The sequence below is a fragment of the Aphelocoma coerulescens genome, chromosome 8 (assembly GCF_041296385.1).
Source record: "Aphelocoma coerulescens isolate FSJ_1873_10779 chromosome 8, UR_Acoe_1.0, whole genome shotgun sequence".
Classification (NCBI taxonomy): Eukaryota; Metazoa; Chordata; class Aves; order Passeriformes; family Corvidae; genus Aphelocoma; species Aphelocoma coerulescens.
The window spans coordinates 10,506,824-10,528,939 of record NC_091022.1 but is presented as its reverse complement, the minus strand read 5'-3'; the positions used below and the strand labels follow the sequence as shown (position 1 = coordinate 10,528,939).

Sequence of the window (22,116 nt, the reverse complement as noted above, 5' to 3'; positions counted from 1 at the left end):
GTAGATCAATACAACAGGGGCCAGTTGATGGTCGAGTAGTTAAATATCAGTGCAGCATTCCTCCAAAACTCAGTTTCTAAAGGTAGTCAGCTGTATTTGCAGAAACAGGAATGTTACAAGCTTTATGTATGAGAGCATCGAGGGCTAGTTTTGTTTATAGTGATTCAATAATTTACTTGTTAAATAGCACTTTGGAAGACTTTGTGTTTTCAGTAATAGGCTTGAAGATTTGTAGAAGTTTTATTCGGAAAACAATTTTGTTGATGAGAGCCTTGAACAAATAGAAGAGCTAGGAGTTAATAGTGTTATTTAATGCAATTTCATTAAAGTTACCACAGATACTCTTGAGAAAGCTTCAGTATGGAATTTCTGCAGGTTTCAACAGATTCTCTCATTTTCATGTGCTGAACAGGTAGGAGCTCTAAGCCTACTCAAAATTTTAAATCAGTCTCACAGTCAGCAGGTTCAAATAACATGGATGACTTTTGGATGTGAACTCCTTATAGAACTAAATGAATTTTCAGCCAAGAAATAGCTTTGGTTATTCTGTGTCTGAACTGTACTGATAAGGGAACAGATGCACCAGTGCATGCATTCTTAGTAGGTATCTGAAACATCCAGTGATTAAAGGAAAGTATTTGGGAAAATATCACAGCCATGCACTAAAAATGTGTGTTGAACTATCATTTCCTGGTGTTCTCTTAGAAGGCTCCACCACGAGAAGTGCCATCAGGAAAACTGTCTGGCTGCTCTCTCTTCCCTGGCTGGTGTGAAAGGGGAGAGCAAGCATGCCTGTTTTCTCTCCTGCTGGGAGATAACCTCTCCTTTTTCATCTTTCCCAAGACAACTGGGAGACTGGCACTGGGAAGCATAACCTTAGTTTTTATTTTATTAAATAGTTTATTTTGAAATTATTTTCTCTCTTTAGTCCTAAATGTAGTGTTTCCTAGTATGTCATGAGCCATCATCTAGTCAGAGCTGCAGTCCCACAAAGCCTCTGTATTTCCAGAAGTGCCTTCTTTGTGTAACAACAACAAATAATTAAATAAATATTATGTGTTTGTGTGTGTATGTATGTATATATAGGGAGCTCTTTTAATTTGCTGCCTTGAAATTTTTTGGAAGAACAACAGAACTGAGAAGAGAGTCTGCCCTCAGGAGCACTATGTCTTAAACCACCATGTCTCACTGGAGACTGTTCCATTTGTTTTGATGCACGTTGATTTGCTAAGTAGCTTGGGGTCATCTTCTTAAGACAAGAGTCTTTAGGAGCTCAAGAATAGCTCATGCAAAGTGGGTCAGGAAGGCAGTGCTATTTAAAGTACCACGAACATTTCAGGCTGTTTGGCAGATCCAGCATGTCCTGCATATGTACAGTGCTCACCAGTGATTTTGAGATGAGTAGGGGGAATAACTTGGGTGCTTGTGGAGATTTGGTGGACACAGTGTTGTGTGTTGTACTGAGCTGGGTATGTGTCTCAGAGCACACCAGCTACCCTGGGACAGGGCAAGGATTATGTGAATGTAAAGCTTCTAGTTCTTCCAGTGAGAGATCTTTTCTAAAATCAGAGCTTCCATAAAGAAGCAAGTATGTAAAACTTGTTGAACTTAAATACTTTGCTGAGTCAGATTGAGTCTGAAAAGAAGGACTCGAAAAGAGGGAAGTTTTTGATAGTATAAGAACGGATTTTAAAATGACATCATAGTGGCTTTACTGCAACAGTCCCTTAGGTCACACTTGAACCATTTAAAAACAAAGGGTGAGGTGGAAGGAACAATTGAAAATTATTTACAACTGCTCCAGCAAACTCACCTAGGTCTCACGGATGAAGTGCTTGGTGACACTCTGGAAGCACCTCCTTGCAGTCAGCTGGAGTGATGGGGAAATGCAGGAAGTGCCATTTGCCATTGGAGTTAAACAGGGCTGGGAGCACAAAGATGGGGTGATCATGGCCATGAATTAATTTGTCTTTAAAGTGGCTGCCAGTTGGATCTGTTGTGAAGATCAGTTTAGCAGCTGCCTTTGATCTTTCCTCTTCTGAATGGCTGAGGAATCTTTTAGTCTGCTGTGGGACTGTAAAGAAGATGTAGCTTCTGGATAGTAAAATTTCAAATGATAGATTTAGGTGGGGCATTTTGTTGCATTCCAAGTTTTCTGTCTTTGATAGCTTTGGTAGTTGTTGCTAACCTGGTGATCATTTTGGCTTTGTAAACTTGGGTGAGAGTGAAATCTCACTCAGCTTTACAGTGAAATCTTATTGTGTACCTTGATTACCACACAAATTTTGTATTTTTTCTGTTACTTATCCAGTTATGCCAAACAGCTTCAAGTACTTATCACAAAGTATGGACAAGAATCACAGAATTGGGGAGATGCTCCTCAGGAACATCCAGTGGTCTGCGCACACGGAAGACAGCAAATTTTAAATGAACTTTGGGAATAACAGAGGAATGAGTTGGATTGTTTATAAATACTCTCATTGACATCTCTTTTTTTTACAATGAGTGTTGTTTTCAGTAACAGTTTTTTTCAACAAGCTCTGACTTCTCAATGAATGCTTGTTTGTCTTCTTGCATCATCCAAGGGTTCTGGTAATTATAGGCTGTGCACTTTTCCCATGTGGGAAAATACATTTTGTTGTATTAAGTGTTAATGTTCAAACTTTTTTCAGAAGTGTGTTTCACTTTGTAGCCTTTGTTTTGTGTAAAAATGAAATAGGTGTGTGTTTCAATAATCTCCTGTTAAATCAGCAATATATTTATCAATCTTCTCCTGTCTTGGTAGAATAAATATAAAATTATTTGGTGCAGACATATTTTTGGATTGAATTACAATATATATGTATACTCACCATCCTAACTTCTTCTGTTTCAATTTTTTAGGGAGAGCCTATAACTTTCTGTGAGAATAGTTTTGTGAAGCATCGTTCCAGTACAACTAAGCAGTTCCTGGAAACAGCTGTTAATCTTCAACTGTTTAAACAGGTATGAGAGGGTAAATGGCCCATGTTTAATGATTTTCTCTTAAAACATATCTGTATTTAAATACATTTTCCTTTCTGTCAGCTTATGAAACTCTGGGATAAAATCTAAATACAAGTACTTTGGGGACAGTCATCCCAGATTTGTTGTATTTTTATATCTGCAGTTATAGTTAAAAGGAGTGGTGGTGAAACTGAACAAAAAAATAACCCCAGGGTGCTGAGCCAGTGCAGCATCTCTTCAGAGCCTGTCAGCAACCCAGCTACACAAGAAAAATCAGGAATCTCCCAGCTTGATGGTTGAACTTCGTTTTCAGCTCTCTTGGCTCATGCCCAAAGAGCCTAAACAGCGGAGTGCTTACTTAAATTGGACTTCACTGGTGTTTTATTTAAAAACTGGATTCATCCTGTAACTGCAGTTTTCTTTGCTAGGCTTTTTGAAGTATGCACACAGAAAATGTCACAAACCTGAGCTACAGGGGTGGCCTGAACAGTATTCTAGCTGATCTGTTGATGCAGAATTTGAATTAATAGAGGACAAATTGTTGAATGTCTGGCACAGCTCAGTTATAGTTTGATTACAGTCTTTGAAATGAATTTTGTTCTTTGATTTTATTCCTTAACTCTTCTCCCTTTTCATCAGATGACCCCATTGCATGAAAATGGTGTTAAACTTATCACTAGACTTTTATGAAAATTAAGGAAAATATGAATGAAATCAGAAGATTCATGAAAGTATATATTTGGCTGAAAATGCCTGGAATGATTGATACACAAGAGTTCATGTATAAGTAATATGGGGGACTTCTTTGAAGATGCACAACCATGATAGATAAGGGAAATCCATTATATGTAGAATATTCTAATTTAAAAAAAAAATTGGTGTTAATCAAAGGATAGTGTCTAAAGATTTATGCAAGGATGATATTTTATAGAAGTCCTGTGAAAATATGATCGTAAAATTGAGCTACTTTAATTTTACTGTGGTTATATAAAATAAGCAATAAGAAATTTGAAACCTTCTGAAGTATGATTGATTAGATTGAAATGGGAAGAAGTAACAGATTGAAGTGTGGTTTACATTTTGCATATCTGCATGCAATAAGGTAGCATGACATTTTCTTAATAAAAAGCTGCTTACAAGCAGTGTTGCTAAACTGTTGTCACAGTGGTAGTACTGAAGCAAGACCTTCAGCTGCCATGAATGGGCTGGCTCTGTACTTACCCATTACATTTTAATGTGTTCAATTAAACAGAATCAGTTTACAGTTTGTTTATAGCTTGCTCTAATTTTATTTCAGTTGAAGGAAATAATAGAGGATTAGGAAATAGTAACAATTTTGATGATGTGTGTGGTTTAATAGTAGTAGTAGGTTTTTTTCATTTCTCTGGTTTTTGTTGCAAAGGTTACTCCTACTTTTTCAGTTAATCCTCAGCCCAGCTGCATCTTCTCCAGTTTTTCCCACTGACAAATGAGCTGTTTTCAAAGTTGTTTGTATTCAAAGAGACCAAACTGTATTCTTATCTGCTCTGAAAGTCTTTTAAGCAGAAGATAGTTCTTAGAGGCAGCCTTAAACCTAGACCAAGCAGAAAATTGGTACTTTAAATACACCCTTTTTGCCATAACTGACAAGTGAGCTTTATTTGTGCTGTTTTATGAAATCCCTCCTCTGTCCCTTTAATTAGAGTAGCATGGAAGGTAACTAATCTTTATGTCAAGCTGCAAACATAAGTAATTAATAATTGTATCTTATGTGTCAAATAGTTCTGATAAGTGTCCAGGTAAAATACGAAGTCACTCTTAGAACTAGCCTGAAGCCTGATGCCAGACTATCTCTGTAAATAGTGTAATTGTATCAGCAAGGTAATTTGCAATATTAATTGGGATTTGTTCCTAGCATGTTGGAAAGTGTTACTTAGAAAAATAAGTAACGAATGCAGGAATCATAAGCCCATTAAAATTGTTAGTAATTCAAATTTCATTTACAAGCTTTGTGAGCTGAGCTCTCTTCTTGCAAGATATGAGCTGTTATTTTGTGGAAATCACATTTATGATGTTTTCTTTGCTTCTAAAAACCTTAAGGTTTTAAAAATGGATAAAATTACTTGGGTATTTTGAAGTGGATGTGGTCTCTATTTTGGTTTTAGAATTCAAAATTAGCTGAGGATAATGTCTTTCATCGCCTTAAAATCCAGGGGTAACACTGGAATTGCTGGTTTTTCATTGAAAGAGTCACCCATGGGCTCTTTGGATCCCAAAGTGAATACATTTCTTGAAATAGCAGGCCCAGATTTTTCAGTCTGTGGGTTTGAAGAGTGTGGGTTTGAAAAATGGAAGGAAAAAACCCATAAATTTTATGTGTAATTCCACATGCTGTTCTTTTCATGTAGCAGTTTAAGTGAAACCATTAACAGTAAATTACTCAAAAGTAATAACTACTACTACCACCACTACTAACACTTATTGTTTATTTTAAATAATGTCTCCAGTATCTTTTTGCTAACAGCTCTCTTTGTCAGTATTTACATTAAATACTCAGTTGGTGTGACCCTCTCACATTCAATCAGTGTCTCAGCCTTCTGTTGATAGGATTTTACCAAATGATGAGCATGTCCATAAATCTTATGCTAGTTTATAGTATGGCATGAATTCATAACTTTCCCCAAAGAGAAAATGTGTTACAGTTCAAAGGAAGGGACAAGAGAGGGGGTTGTTGTTTTTGGGGCTTTTTTTCACAGCAGTAGCTAAAGGTGCTCTTATCTCTTTTTCTTACTGTGAAATAATCCAGTGATCCCACAGTGGTCTGACCATGAACCAACCTATTTGGAAAAAGGCCAACTTGGAGTAAAATGAAAAAAAAAGAAGGAATTTAGACAAGGAAGAGAAAAATATCTTCGTGCTTACCTTATTCTTGCTTCTGGAATTTTTGTACTCTGAGAAAGTTGTTTTTTCATGTCACTAGTCCGTTCATTGGCAAGCATCAGATTGTCACTGACACTGTTTGGATAATCTGTGGTAAAAAATGATTCAGCCAAATAATTAATTCTGGTTCATTCCTATGTGCTGTTTAGTACCAGTGAATAACTCATAATTCTTTCTAGAAGATGAACTGTGTATAATTGGAAAATTGCTTTCTCACTTTATCTGTCAGACTTGAATTAGCCTTTTCAAAACAAAAAAGGAGGGGTTGCTTCTTGAAAGAATTTTACATCTTTAAGAATGTTCTTGTTGTACTTCCTTGAAGCCTGATAATTCTTGAAAAGAATGTGTTCATCCCTTCCAAGAGGTTTAATCATTCGTTTTCTAATTTTGACTTTTTCTGACACATTTGGATCACTTCAGTCTTCGTATATACACTTACCTGTAGCTGCAAATTCGTGTAGTCACACAGCTGTAACCTCTACATAAGGACAACTGTTGCAATATGCATCTGTGGATGCACCTAAATAAGGGTTAGTGCTTTAAAAGACCTACAATTTCACAACAGAACATCAGGGAATGTCTTGATGACCTTTACATGGTTATGATAAGAAATCCAGAGTTACTATTTTAAGGAATTAAATTCTTTTCTTGCCATTAGAAAAATGCAGAAAATATAAATAGTTTTCTTGGTCTGTACTCAACATTCCTGCTGCTCATAGTTAAAACTGCTCTTGTAAAGTCCATCTGAAAGCAGTGTTTTATCCTTAAGACATGTATTGTCTTGAACATACACATTCCATTAGAATGGACACATTTAAAACTCTTAACACCGTAAAGACTAGAACAGACAGCAAAGTGTGTGTGACCCTTTTCTTTTTTCACCTGCAGTTTATTGATGGTCGGCTATCAAAATTAAATGCAGGGAGAGGATTCTCTGATGTTTTTGAAGAAGAAATCACAGCAGGAGGCTTTTGTGGAGGTACAGAATTAATTTGGGTGTACTCATTGACACTTCTTTGGAAACTGTTCAACATGATGTCCTCATGATGTCCTGTAAATTTTAGAAGTCATTAATCTTGTTGCTGTTTCATTGTTTCCACTCATCCTTGGAAAGGTTTTAGCCTTTAGCAGATCACTGCTGGGATACATACTATTATGTACCTAGTTCTACCAGTAAATTAAATGAAGATATGTTTGTTTAATCCTGTAAAATAATACTTAGATTTCAGTATAGGGTGAGATATCTCTATAATGTTTACATTTTTAACTGCATATTTATATAATATGATGCATTCTGTGTAAACTGTATTTTTAAAATCATTTTGACATTTGTGCTGCTTCACTTCTAGATAATTACGTTTTCCATAAACACTTCATTTTCTTTTCATATCTACTTATTTCTGCAGTGTAGAAATCACAGTGCTTTAAGAATGAATGTTAAGAGAAATCTGCTTTCTTCAGTGAATGTGTTACTCTAAAAAAGGGAAAGTTTTTTTCACTTTTATATATGGTCTGAGAAGGGACACAGAAATTTATCTTCTTCATAAACAGAAATATTATTTCTCATGTTGTTTGCCTCGGTTGTGTTCACTGACAATTGTTACAACACTTTTCACATCAGCTAACCCAAATGGAAGAGTGCATCCTGCATCCAGTGCTGATTTTTACAGTATTATGGAGTGGTTTCATGTTAAACATTTAGGACAGGTGTATTGTTATTTCAGGTGTTGTCATGTTTTAAACCCACCACCGCCCAGCTGCTCACTCTACTGCAGCCAAAAGCAGTACAGGTGTAAGAGATGGTATTAAAAGATGGGCTCAAAATATGCATGACAGCACAAATACTATTTTATGGTCAATCTTGAAAGTCATGTAGAAGCTTCCTCAGTAGATGGAGCTTATGTGATTTGAACAAATCCACTGAGTTGCAGCTGGCAGCTTTGGATGGGCTTCCTTTGCAAGACTGTCCTTGAATGGGACACATCAAGGAGAGGATTTGGCCGCCACAGAGAAACTATCAAGGGCTGCCGTGCCATCTGCAGCTTCTAAAAAGTAACTTTTTTATACTCAGAGTGTATAATTCCTTTTGTTCAAGATTTTCACTGCCTTCTCCTGCCTTCTGTGTCTTGTGCTAAGATCTAGCTCATAATTTGTGGTTTTGTTTCTTGATTAAAGTGTAGTTAGTTATACAGAGATTTAAATCTTCCCTGCCTTTTTAGGGTTAGTTATGCTGCTCTGTAAACCGATTTGAGACTTTGAGCATCCATTATTCAGATAGGTGCTGTCAGTATTCAGAGCTCATTTGCTGACTGCAGTTAGGGGTCAGGAGGCTGCAATAAAACTGCAACAGAAGTTAGATAAAGCTTGTTTCTTGGCTGTGCTCTGGCAGGCTGTGAACCGTGTCTCACCTGGCTCTGCTCAGGAGGGACTCAGCTCTGCTGGCAGTGCTGGGCTGGCTTGCACTGCCTGTGTACTTTTCAAGTCAGACAAGCTGATATTGCCAGGCTGTGGACAAATTGCTTAGGGCACATACTGAGTATTTACATAACTGCTGTCTCATTATTGTTATGAAGTGCAGGGCTAACAATATGTGTGCAATTGAAGGTGACATTTTGTGACGCTAATGGGGTAGAACTATGATCTCTTTGCGGACTTAACTCCCGTCAACTTTATCGGGAAGCCCAAGGTTTGAAAAAAACAGGTGAAACCCAGATTTCAGAAAAGTCACAGAAAGTTAGTGTTAGCTACAAGCTGTTAAAAGGACAGGTGAACACATTCTTCGTGTGGAAAGTATAATTTAAAAACTACTGAATCAAATGGAAAGTGTTTCTTTAAGTAATCTCTTTTTAAATTTGCCTTTTTCTACATACGCAAGTTTAACTAAACCAGGAAAGAAAATTAAACTGAAAATTGAAGAATAAAGCTTAAATTTCATTATTTTTTATGATTTCCTTTTTTTAAAAGAAATAATGGTCAAAAATTGTGTGTCTGCATCTGCAAATAAATTTGTGAAACATCTTCATTACAGTTTGCACTTTATAATTAAAATTTTATTTTCTCTTACATTTTATTCTATGGACATATTAGTTCTCAAGAGTTTTATGTAACTTTCAATACAAGAATATAATGATGGATTAGTTTAGCACTCAGATTTCTTGTAGAATATGTTAATGAATTTTTAATTACACGAATTTTGCTACAGCAGGAATTTTTTCCTGGTGGTCTAATATCACTGGTGCTAATAGAAGGAAAACTAGAAAAATAAAACCATTTGAAACTCCCTTGTAATGATAATTCATTTTAAAGAATGAGATTTTTTTTGCTAGAGTTTCAGGAGGTTTGGCTCTAGCTGAGGGTATGCAGTGTTAGCATGGCTGTCTCTGTAGATGAGTATTTATCAGTTTTCTTGATTTCCTTCCCTGAAGTCTCTCTACATAAGTAGATGACCATTAAACTTGGCCATTTGCTGTGATCCCATTTACTGTTTCTATTAATTTAGTCAGGCTGTGACAGAGAAAGCTCAGATGTGGAAAGAGTCACTATTGAGTACACTACAAGACAGGTGATTTATGAACATTGTTGACAGGAATTGAAGTTATGAAATGTTGTGTTAAAGAAAGTATTTATTGTTCATGCAATATCCCTAACACCCCAGCAGTGGTTAAATTTCACCTTATACATGTTATTTGCATGCTTCCTTCTCTGAAAGTTCTAGGGAGCCAGATCAAAGAAGTGAAAAAAGAGTTGGTTTTGCTTTCGGTTGCTCTTTCCTGTTCTTAATGGAGATGGGATCATAATCGTCATGAGGGTCTCCTCTCTAAGCAAGCATTACTTTCACTTCTGCCATGATTCCTGAGAGTCTGGCTGTCTCAAAATTGCATGTAAAAATTGAGTGGGATAGGTGGAAGTGCCTTATATGAGTCTAAACAGTGCATGTTTCTTCACCTCATTTTGAAAATTGGGAATACCTTTTCCAATGATCCAGTTAGTTCATGAAAATGTTCTAGGAGAGTATTTTGGCTTTCATTAGCCAATGGAATAATTCTATCCAGGCCTTAGTTAATGGATTAAAAGTCTGTAATGTTATATCAGTATGGTCCTTTCAAAATGGTCAAACTCTGTTTGAAACTGGAGCAATCTTGTCAAAGTGAATCTCTTGTATGGGGTCAGTAGCAGCTCACAGTACTGGAGTATTCAAGTGACTGATGTACTCTAAAACTTTCTCAGGGATCATGGACCTCATCTTTGTTGTTCAGCTGAAGCACCTTTGGGAAGTAGTATTGACTTCTTCATCAAGTAGAATTTAATGTGGTCCCTTGTGGCCAGTTCAGTCCTCGGTGGTCCTACAGAAGTCAGTAGCTCTCACTTGCCTTTAGAGGTTTTTCTCTGTGAAAGAAAGTAGATACAGTTAATAATTTAAAAGGATTTTTTCTGCACAGGAGTGTATAGTTGTGCCATAACCCTTAGACTTTTCTCTTGTCCCTTTTCCTTGGGATGGTACCTTCTGCAGTCCATGTCATTGTTGTGTTTGAAAGTTTGTCCAGAGGGATCATTATGCTTGAATGCAGTTAATATATTATTCTTTGCTTTGAGTTAGTATTTTGCTTTTTATGCTTTCTAGGAGTGTGTTACGTTATCATAGTTTTAATTCATCTTTCTGCCTCAATTGGAATTAAAAACTGTGTGGTGAAGACATAAGCTTTTACAAAGGAAACAGAAAACAAGCAATAAGAGATTCCTGGGTTTCTTTCTTAGTGTATGCATATTCTTATCTTCACATTCCTTATTTATCTGGAAAGGATTAATTGAATAAGTAATACTCTAAGTACATTTTTTATTCGGATAATGAAGAAGGTTGCAACATTTAAAATGTTGAATGTATGTTTGATTGTGTTATATTTGACATTTCTCTTTCAGGGAATTCAAGATCTTACCAGCAGTGGATGCACACAGTGAAGGTATAAACTTGGTTAAGTAATTAAACTGGCCACCCTGTCCTTTTAAGTCTCCATCCTTTTCCTTACTTCTATGTAAAAGTTTGTTCATTTGTGAGAAAAATGTAAATACATTCTATAAGAAATACCAAGTCTATAGTATATGCAATAATTTTGTGAATTTTTTTATTGAAGATTTAAAAAAAATTCCCATTCACAAAACAAATGCCAAAATGCATAAGGTTTTTATGTCTGTACAGTCAAAGATTTCACTGCTTTCTGTATCATGTTACATTCCATAACTCTGAATTAGGTGTGACAATTTGATATGAAGCTTATCACTTCTAGTAAATAGCAATTTTGTTAATACAGATTTGTGCAATTTGGCTAGCAGAAGACTCTTGGTATAACCTTGTTATTCTGCAGCATTAGTAAAATATATTATTTTAGATTAAGAGAATTGTGTGATTAAATGAGATAGTCCTTCCTGTCAGGTCAAAGTATTTTTTAGTTGCATAATAAATATGATAGGACCACATGAAAAATAGCCTTAACTTCTGAATTGATTTTGTAATGGTAACAGTGAATGAAGACCGAAAATCCATCATTCTTTGGAGTGCCTTGATAAATGTGTCAGCTGTGGAATGACATACTGTAACCCTTGTGTAGCTGCAGACAGCAGGTTGGGGAGGAAACACAGCTGTGCTTGCTCTTACCCATTTCAAGGGAAGGTTGTTACTTCTTCACAGCACACTGTTCATTTTTCCTTGCTGTTTTCTTAAGGTTTGCCTTGTGTTGCAATGTTACTGAAATATATTTTTTGTGTATTTCAGAAAGGCAGTGCACTGATCAACACAGCGATGACCAAAGCCACTCCGGCTGTAAAAACAGCATATAAATTTGTAAGATCATCTATTTCAAATAAATAATACAAAAAAATACTGCAATTTCCTACTACCTCTCATTCTCCCTGAATGCTGAAAAACCTCAACATTTTATAAATAAATTGCGGAAAAGCACTTCAGCCTGTAGAAAGTGTTTACCTTAATTTGTTTTCTCATATAGCAGTAGGATTTATAGTTGATTCAGACTCTTCTAGATAGCTTGTACATAAAAACAAACTTTCTCAAAGCATCAGAGTGCTGGTTTACACACTAGAAGCTTATTTGAATATCATTTAGGTATTTGATACACAGCTGTAATTTCACTTTGGCAGTAAGTGCTGCACTATTGAGATGTGGTAAAGATTCAGTAAAGTGTGCAGCAAATCATCTGCTCATTTAAAGATGGTATTGGAATACTCATGTTTAACTGGGTTTAATGCTTATACTTTTCATCTTGAAAGATCTTGTTTTCAAAGACTGCCTAACCCATGAAGCATGTGAGATTATACTGTATTATGCAGTATGGTAAAAACAGCAGTAGAAAAAAATGAAGTGAGAAGTATTTTAAGGTTGCTTTTATAATATATGGGAAAAGACTTTTGGCTTCCTTTTTGCTTTTCCAAATGTTTCACTAGCTGGATGCATTATAAATAGTCCTGAATAAATCAGTAAATCAGTCTGGGCTAGAGTATTTTAAGTAAAGTTTTCAAACAGAATTTTTAATTTTACATTACTTGAAAAACACAGCAGTTGTGGAGAGAAACAGGTAAATAAATTAAATATACTTCATATTCATAGACTCATTTATAATTAAAAAATGGTTCATCTGCAAATTATTCTTCTTCAATTGCACTGTCTTAGACTGTGGTTACATGGACTTCTTCAGCCTTCAATTTTGATAATTATGCCCTTGATAGTAAAGGTTCTTCAAAGTGAACTTCTGTGTATGCCAGGAAACTCCAGTAAATTCTTGAGGATCTGTGTGTACATGGTATCCAGATTTATACCCCATTTAATTTCTTACATTGTTGCCTTTATGGAGCCTAGTACTAGAGGACTGCAATATGCATTTCTTAATTGTCACATAACTGGTTGGGAGCTTTGAGTAATGTTGTCGGGACCATCCCTCAGAGTTAGAACAAAGCACTCAGAAATTCATCTAAATGCTGTGAGCAGGATCTGGAAAGTTTAAAGTGGCTTTCAGGTTAGCATCTGGTACATGGCACCCCATGGTGCTGTTACTGAGCCTATGGATGGATGATTTAAGGATCAAAAAAGACTCTGTGACCTCTTGATTCAAGAAAATGATTTTTTTTTTCCTGAATTGCCACGTACAGAAAACCACAGAAAAATAGATAGTTTTCAGATATGTATGCCCTTGAATGTATTTTAAAAGTCCTGTTTTCAAGACAACCTTGAAAACTTTTGTAGTTTTTCCCCATATTTGTGTAGGAAAGACATCTTTTTTTCTGTTAGGGTTTTTGGTGTTGTACCCCCATTTTTATTTTTTTTTCCTTCTCCGCCCTTCTCTCTCTCTCTCTCTCTCTCCCCCCCTCATTGTTTTTAGCATAAGATAGTATTCCATATTGTTAATTCCTTTCTGTATTGAAGAATATTCTTGGCTGTTTTCTATGCAACAATGATTCTTGTCTGCCTCTTTTAATGCATTCAGAATTCTCCCCTAAATAGCAGCACTGTGCTGTTCAGCAACACTGGGCAAAATCTCCATCTGCATATGAAATCACTTCATTTCTCTTAAGATTGATGTTGCCCTGCAAGTTGCCAGACTGGAACACTCTAGCAGTCATCTTAAAAATCTGAACATTTTTTCAACATGCTTTATTGCTAAAATACCCTTTCAAATCTAAAGGAGCATTTCAAATAAAGGAGTGATGTGTATATGACCATTCTTAGCCTGTCCCTAGTAATAATGGAGAATTCTTAGTGTGTTTTCACAGCATTGGCATGCACATAGTGTAAAAAATCCTTAAATATGTGGACAAAGCATGAATATAAAAAATACAGTGATAGTGCATGTTTGAAATTTGTGATAAAGGTTATTGCCCTTCTTTATATCACCAGGTGTTTAAAAAAAAAGGCAAAGTAAGTATGGCATCATAAGGCATGTTCTGTGACTCCAGCCAGTGTCTTGCTGAGCAACTTAAGTCCTTTTATTTCTCCAGGCAAAAAACCAGGCAAGGCAAGGAATAAAAGAAGTGAAGAATAAGTTAAAACACAAGGTATGTAGTACACTTTATTTACTTTCTTACACTGCTTCCTGTATCAGTTTGAAGCTTATACTTTACAAATCACATGAGATTTGTGTTTTTAATGACTTTTGAAATATGCTTAGCCCTTTGTTCAAAAATACATTTTTCATAACGAGCCCTCTGGCAACTATCTGTCATTCTATGCATCCACTGAATAATCTCTTTATTGTTTGCATATTTTATCATAGAACAACAGAGGTCTTCAAAGATACATTAAGAGGATGTATGTTTTCATAAAGTTGATTGCTTTGATATCACAATTGAAGCCTTTGCTTCAAGCTGAGAATTTGAGAAGGGAGAGTCTTGCAGTACAGTGTATTTCAGGAGGTGCAGTTGTCCAGTTTTAGTTCAATAGCAGTGTTTCAAGAGGAATGAATAGTTTCATTTCGCAAAAGCAACATCACAAACTATCAGAAAAGATGGTTTAGGCATTTTGCAGCTGCTTTTCCCATTAGGAATTTTGCTTCCATGTAAGATTTTTCTGTACAGGGAAGGAACCATTTTTTGGATACCTATTATGCTATTTCAAGAAAAAATTCAAAAACATTTGAGCAATTCAATTTTTAAATGATCATGTTGGTAATCCAGTGTTTTGAAAAGCTAAATTTGATTTTCTTACTACAGATGGTATTTTCATGACAGTAATAGATTGTGGCAAGATAATTTTAAATGCATTCTGCATGCATAATATGGAGGGTATGTTTGCAGATAATGATTATAAATAAAGGACTTTTAATCTGTTTTGTTGCATAGGAGAGTGAGGAAGAGTATGGAACTTGCAGTGCTGGTGCAGTACAGACTGTTCCTGTCTACACATCCCATTATGACAAAAGAACAAGCTCAGAAAAACGAAGGCTGGCACAGGTAAGACACCTGAAATTTCTGTTTCTATTCACATACATATAGGAAAAATTTTTTGCTGCTTACAGTAGTGTGTTGGTGAATCTGTTTCCAAGATGATTTTCCTGTCTGTGTTTGGATAGTGTGATTAAAAGGCTATGTTTATAGAAATACTGCTACACTGCTTGTATGGAGAAAAAAAATGCTATTTGTATTTCAACCCTGTTGCAAAGGGAAAGAACAGGAGGTCTGTAAGTATGGATCTGAGATTTAATTCTTAAATTCTGGTTTTGAGAAAGGCTTCTTACAAAAATACATTCTGATCTATTCACAGATCTGTATTAAGCTATCTTTTTTAGTTTCTTAGGGTAAGGCATAATAATTTAGTGTTTCTAATAAATTGTTTGGGCAGTCACATGGCCTTTAACCTTGCTCAGATAGTTATGATTTATTATTTTATTAATAAGTCAACTAGTTAATGCAGTGCCAATGTCTTGGCTTTTGTTCTCCAATCCTTTCTAGTCTAGATTTGAAGTAACAGGTGTAGTGTCTCAACTTTGGCAAGTGTTTTAATGTTTTTGGATTCATTTTGACAGTTTTATGTCAAAAATATCAACAAAGTAGTTTTTCTAACACTTTTTTTTCTGCAAATATTTACTTGCATATGTACATATTTTTAATGTATGGGTATTTATTTTTACATTATATTGTTACTGCATGTTTTTAATATATGTGGATTTTTAATGCCTGTATCTTCCTAATATGAGAATTAAGTATATAAATTCAGCACAGTTGCTCTAACAACATTTTTTTTTTCTTTCTAGATATTGCAATATAAATATAAAGTTTCTGAAATACAACATAGAACTGATGCAGATGGTTGCTAAATGATGATGAAATTGTACATTAGTATTAAGTTATTATTTTTAGTAGGGTTATAAATAATACAAAGTCTTTCTGCTCCGCTGATATGGTAGTGCTGCCTATTGTTATGTGCAGGAGTCTAGGGATACAAAGAATATAATTCACCTTGGTACAATTAAAGGTTTCTTTTGAAGGCATGTGTTCAGACAGAACAATTGAACTTCTCTGTGGTGTGCAGCTGTACAGTGCTAAATCCTGTAATCATTGCTGTTTCTACCAGTTGTCTTTTAGCTTTGCAAACAAGGCAGGAGTGCAGATGTGTGCCTGGCTCTGTTTACATGCATCCATACACACGTGTGTTAATGGATGTGTATGCACATGGACATATACACGTTTGTGTAGGGTGTATTTACCAACAAAGCTGGGAACTGAGAGCCCCACAGCATTGCCCTGCTGAAAACCAAAGGCGTCTCTTCCCCAGCTCTTGTCCCAAACGTCACATGAACCTCGTGGGCAGGAATGAGCCCATGGGGATTGCTCTCCAAGAACTCCTTCACCTCTCACTCATGCCACTTCCTTCTTCCTCCTCCCCAGAAGCAAATAAACCAAAAGATTTCTGAAAAATAATAGTCTGCTGTTGCTACTCTTGTTTTGATTTTTGGTCTTGGTGTTTGAATACGATAACATAAATTCTTTATTTATAAGTGGTGATTTTAAATTTTACATCCAAATAAAAAAATATATTTGTATTGAATGCATGCATATGAGAGAGACTGTTTGATCTAGTAGTGAATCTGCTGTTTAAAAGTAGTGAAATTCAGGGTGCTGTTATTGTCAGGTCTAATCCTTTTTCTGGTATTCCTTATCCTGCAAATGAGGCTCTCCACCCAGATTTCTAAAATGATCTCCACCAGTGGCTGTATCAGTATCAGGATAGTGCTAATGTGGAGTTCAGGCAATTTGATACATATTTAAAGTAAGGACCAGATATTGATTAAGTTGTTAAGCTGGTGTACTGAAATACCCACCCCAAACCTAGATAAACAATGAACAAGAGAGAGAGATTTCTCTTAATGGTCATCCTGCTTCCAAAAAAGAGGCACCTTTGCACTTTATTACTATCTCTTCCCTACTGAAACATTTAGAAAATTGTATATACAAAGAATTTTGTGTCATATTTTATGTCATTTTAGATATATGCATTGAGCTTTTCCTTCTCCACTTCTTAGAAACAGTTAAATACTAAGAGTTACCTGAGATGCTGTAAAACATCTGCTTCGAAAAGTTATGTATGATATGAAAGTCTGCTTTACTGGGAAAGATCATTTTAAAAATCAGTTCATAACAGGATTTGGGGGTCTGAGAGGACGTTTCCTTTACAATAGGAAGTGAATCCGCTTTTACCCCAACCAACAGGAGTTTGTATATGGGTCTGCTAATTAGTACGGTTATTTCCTGTTTTGTTGATGAGGCTTTAATAAATGTCAAGGGTACAGCCATGAAGATCTCCCAATTAGGCTTTGCGTTTGTAAAACCCAGCCCCTTTGCTTTTGTGTGAGGATGACAGTTCCAACTGCAGCCTCAGCCTAACAGGGCTCAAGGGAAAGGATACTTCTCTGGTTTTATTGAAAACACAGCCAGTTTGGCCCAGGGAGAATACCAGCACTGGTCACAGTGCAGAGCCATTTTTAACAATGAATATTTACTAATCTTTATCACTGCTGTCATAGAGGCTTTATTGTATTTTTTCTTTTCCAGATTGGCAATAGACTTTAAAAAAATCAGCAGTAAATAAAAAAAAAATTAAAATTATAGCATCTAAAATAGCTGTCATAACCTAACCAGAGGATAAATAATTAAATGCCTTATTGCAGACTGAAGCGATCGGCTTGCCCTGCTGTAATTTGCATTTTGAAAGTGTTTCCTGAAAGGAGCTGAGGGCAGTGCACTGGTACGTGCCCGCGCGCGCGTGTGCGCACAATGAATCCGCGCCCGAGACGAGCCCTTCCTCTCTGCAATATTCATCTGAGCTCGCTCCTGCTTAGGTTCGCTGTTGTAGGCTCCTCAGACATGTGCGAGCTTAACTGTATTGCAAGTCAACATTAACAGATGGATTGCCCTAAGCAAGGGAAAACCACAACAACAAAATCTAGTGAAAGTGGAGGATTGAAGCTTTTTATTGTTAAGCCTTATTAAAACCTTGGCATGTGCACTGCTGTTAACTGTTTCATGCCTAGAGCTAATAATGTGTCTTGGGTATGTTTCATCTCTTACTTTAATTAGCAATGTAGAAGGCACCAGAAATCACCAGCTAAAATTTTTGAAATAAAAATTAATGGAAGCATGAGATTGCTTAGACTCTGTTTGCAGTATCTTGTGAATGATACTGCTGAGTTCCTTTAACTGTTGATGAACGGGGTACAGCAGGGCATGTCTTGGACTATGGAGCATTCAGTTTTTGCATAATCTGTTTTAATTCTGTTCCATTATATGCTCCCAGGTAATGCAGATTTCTGGGTGCACAGAGACCTAAATGCAGCAGGAGCTCTGTAAAATTGTTTCAAATTAATATATAATGAAAAAGGGAGCATGTTTATTATGATCCTGGTTAGAATGCCAGGAAGATCTGTTTGATTTCATGAATATGATCTTTGTAATTTTACTGTTATATCAGGTGTTAGGGTAGTTTATTGAAAATGGACTATGTCAGGATATCAACAGTCATAATGTATTTCGTGGCAAATAAAACACTCTGGAAGATTAGCAGAATAGCAAACAAGAGCTGCCAGTTCACTTTGCAGTTAGTAAGTTAGCAGTGCCCCACAGTCTCTAAGAACACGTACATACTACCTGTACCTTTAGGCACCTACTACCTTCCTTCTGTAATGGAAATGGGCATGTGGATTCTAAGGGTAGATTTAGCAATCACTGTGTGTCAGCACTGCTTTAATGTTCCTATTTCGCAGGTACCAAGTGAACTACTCACCATGACTTTGCAGATTCCAAATACAGTGTCTAAGAAGGTTTTTTAAAACACTTTTGTATAAGGTAGTAAAAACCAAGTTAGACTAAACTTTTTTCTTGGTGGTCTCAAACAGAAGAGAGTTTTGGTTTTGTCTTTTTTTTTTTGTCTTTTTTTTTTTTTTTTGTAAGGCATGTTGCAAATGGAGCTTTTTCACTTTTGTTGAAGTATGTCCTAGAGCCTATACAATATATAATTCAGCTTGCAGTAGGTGTGCTTGGCATCTGTTCAACAAAGACAGCAAGTGTCAGGCAGGAAGATGTGTTCAGAATAACCTTACCTTCAGGAGTGCCCCATTTATCAATATCCCTACAATGGCCAGTGAAATAAATGACATAATCATTAGTTACAAAGGACTTCTAGTAACTGATTACCCTCCTAACCTGGAAAAGGTGGTGAGAGTGGGCTATTCTGAAGACTCCTTTTTTTTTTTTCCCAGAAAAATAAGAGAGGAGACTGTGATAATGCAGTGATAATGTAGTGCTGAATGTACATATTCTGTGTAAGATGTCTGAATGTCTTCTATAAAAAATATCCGCAGTCAGCCCCTCAATGATTTCAGAAACATAAATCTGATTAAGGACATTTACCTGTATTTGTATTCAGACAATATGCTTGAGATCACGTTTATGCTCACCAACCACATATAACACTGGTTCTGTTGCTGGAGGTTTCTTCTACCCTCATTGACTAAAATATTATAAATTGAAAGATGTTATAAACAGTAAGAGCTAGTTTTTGATATAAATCATGTTTTGCTTCTGTAAGACACAGTTTTGAAATAAGCATTGGTTGATCAGTAAATTCTGTTTCTTTAGCTAATGTAGTGTAATGTGAAAATATTGTAGATATCATTAGCTTCCTTTAATTTGGAGAAAAATCTTTTGTCTTGCTGTGTCAAGTAAGATCTCTTCATTCTGCAAAACAGTCAGATTTCCTTTTAATTAAAAATGAAAAAGCTAGGCAGCCAAAATTCAAATTGCGGATTACGAGAGTGCCCTCTGGTGGTTCCGCTTCCTTTCTGAAGTGGCAGGGCACACCAGGACCCTCTGCCTGTGCAAGCCTTGCTTGGTGCAACGAAGACCTCTTACGAGTCGAGGGGTACTTCCTTTATTTGTGCTAAGTGAAATTGTCTCTGGATTTTGTGCAAATTAAGCATTTAGATGCTTTCATAGATCATGCTTGATTACTATTTTCAGGATTAGGAAATAGAAGCTCCAAAGTAGAGGTATAATTACAAGATTGCTCAAACCTGCCCCTGCTTCCCACTAAACAGTGACAGTTCTCAGCAGCATTGTGCTGTTTGTTCTGCACTCATAAACCAGTGTCAGTCTTGTGGCTGCCTGTCTTGGAGTTTTGCTGTAAAAAGCACTTGAGAAATCTGTTCATTAATTACCATGATTCCAATTTAATTTAAGAAAAAAAATACGTGGGGTAATGGTCAGGAAATTGCTCTGGAATTTTTTGTTACCCTGTGGAATGCTTGGTTTTTCAGGGGGAGGTCATCAGCATATCTACCTCTGATTTATCTTACTGAAAGAAAAAAATTTATATACAAGCAAAAAGTTTGCAGATGCTTTTCTTGGCTGTTGTTGCTCCCTCTTGAAGTTTTTTAATAAATAGAAAGGCAGCCTTTCCGAGGGTCTTTCTTCTGCAAACAAATGAACCATATTGGCATGTCTACCACTGTTTCCTTTTGCTGAAGCATCTCAAAGAAAAATGCTGTCTCACAAAGTATCTTCAAAACTGAGTGCACCTTTCTGTCCTTAGTAGCTAATTGAAATAACCAGATTAATTTTTTCATCAGGAGAATTTATTGATATCTTAATGTAACAGTAGTATCTTTTACTTTCATTTGCTGTGTATCTTGTGTCTTCCATGAGTCATATTTTTGCTCCACTAAAGCAGGGAGCATCAGATAATGGTTGGAACCTGCGTCCCAACCTCCGTGTTGCTTTTGCCTTCTGGCTTGAAAGTTTGAAGAGCACCACTTTACATGTAAAACTTCATCTCTAGTACTCTATGTTCCCTAATGTTTTCTTCCTCTCTGTATTCCTGTGCCTAAGAATGGAAAAAAAAAAAAAAAAAAAAAAAAGTTCAGTTAAAGAAAAAAAATCTGGGAGCAAAAGTAGGGAGTAGAAGAAACAGGAAGATCTTTTCCTGCAGGGATCTCAGCATCTCTGAATGTGAGAGTCCAGATTCAGCCTTTCTAATTTTAGATACTTCTGAAATGCTGAAGTTAGCAGCAGTGCTGCCTTAGGCTCTTTCTGCAGTAAATGGAGAGAGGGGCATGACCAAAGGGCAGCTCAGCCCACCTAGTCTTGACTGCATCCTGATGATGCCTCTGTCTTGCTGCTAATTGCCTAATTTGGGCCCTAAAATAGCTGAAATTAGTAACATCCAACTCCAAGTGCCAGGCAGATTCCACAGCACCTTGCAGAGAAAGACCTTATTTGTTGAGCAGACGACTCCTACTGGTGTCAGACAGGAGGAGGGACTCTTCCTTGGTAATTCTTCTGTTTGGAATGCCTAGGCAGAGTAGAAATGTGCTTGGAGTCAGTATTTCTATTTCTAAGGCACAGTCTTTCTTTCCTTGCAAATGTGGGTAGTCTGTTTTCAAGGTTCATATGGAGCTTCCCTCAGATAGGTTCTTCCACAGTCCATTGGTCTGATGGACCAGGGTCCAGTCCTGCTGAAGTCAGGAGGCATGGGATGTTTGTGTTTACGATCGCATCCACATTGTACATTCCAGTGTACGTATTTTTGATGGTTTTCTCTGAGAAAGTCACACATGATGAGCAAACAGTGCTCTCAGCAGTGATTGTACCATGAGATAGTTCTGCTGATGGGAGGGTATAATGCACATTTTACCCAAAAGATCAATTTAACCAGTCGTCTCTCTTTTATCTGCTTAGGAATTGTATCAGGCAGCGTGTTCCAACCAAATAAACTGGATTTACAGCTGTTCTGGTTACTAAAGTCACACACTGTGCACCTGAGTTACTTCCAGGTCTCTTGACTTCCCTGCTACCTCAAACCCGTGTTCCCTTTTCTGGTTTTGTTCATATAAACATTCATGTGGCTGTGTGCATATGGACACTGATTAGTTTTTCTTTCCTGACACACTCCCTTACCTTCCTGCTCCTCTGTCCACTGTGACCCTCTCAACCCTCCATTCTATCATTTTCCTTCCATCTAATCATTGAGTGTACATTAGGACATTAATAACCATCAAAAAAGGGAAAATAAGTGATACATTTCTCCATCTTCGTAACTGGAAATTCTGCTGGGTGAGTCTGATTTTTAAAATCACCCACAAAAAAAATGAGCTGCTGGCTTTAGTTGTTGCAAATGGCACTGCAAATCTCCACGTCCTATTTAAAAGACTAACACTTCTG

General features: G+C 36.5%; 1 protein-coding gene across 4 annotated transcripts in view; it reads left to right on the top strand.

The window, feature by feature from the left end:
- DENND1B (DENN domain containing 1B) overlaps window positions 1-22,116 on the top strand; it is a 165,500-nt gene that overhangs the window by 128,536 nt on the left and 14,848 nt on the right. For all 4 annotated transcript variants that reach the window (XM_069022482.1, XM_069022481.1, XM_069022480.1 and 1 more), the window contains 6 exons: window positions 2,884-2,985; window positions 6,793-6,883; window positions 10,822-10,862; window positions 11,672-11,740; window positions 13,906-13,962; window positions 14,746-14,856. In XM_069022482.1, the coding sequence (XP_068878583.1) occupies window positions 2,884-2,985; window positions 6,793-6,883; window positions 10,822-10,862; window positions 11,672-11,740; window positions 13,906-13,962; window positions 14,746-14,856 (471 nt within the window). The remainder of the gene's footprint in view (window positions 1-2,883; window positions 2,986-6,792; window positions 6,884-10,821; window positions 10,863-11,671; window positions 11,741-13,905; window positions 13,963-14,745; window positions 14,857-22,116) is intronic.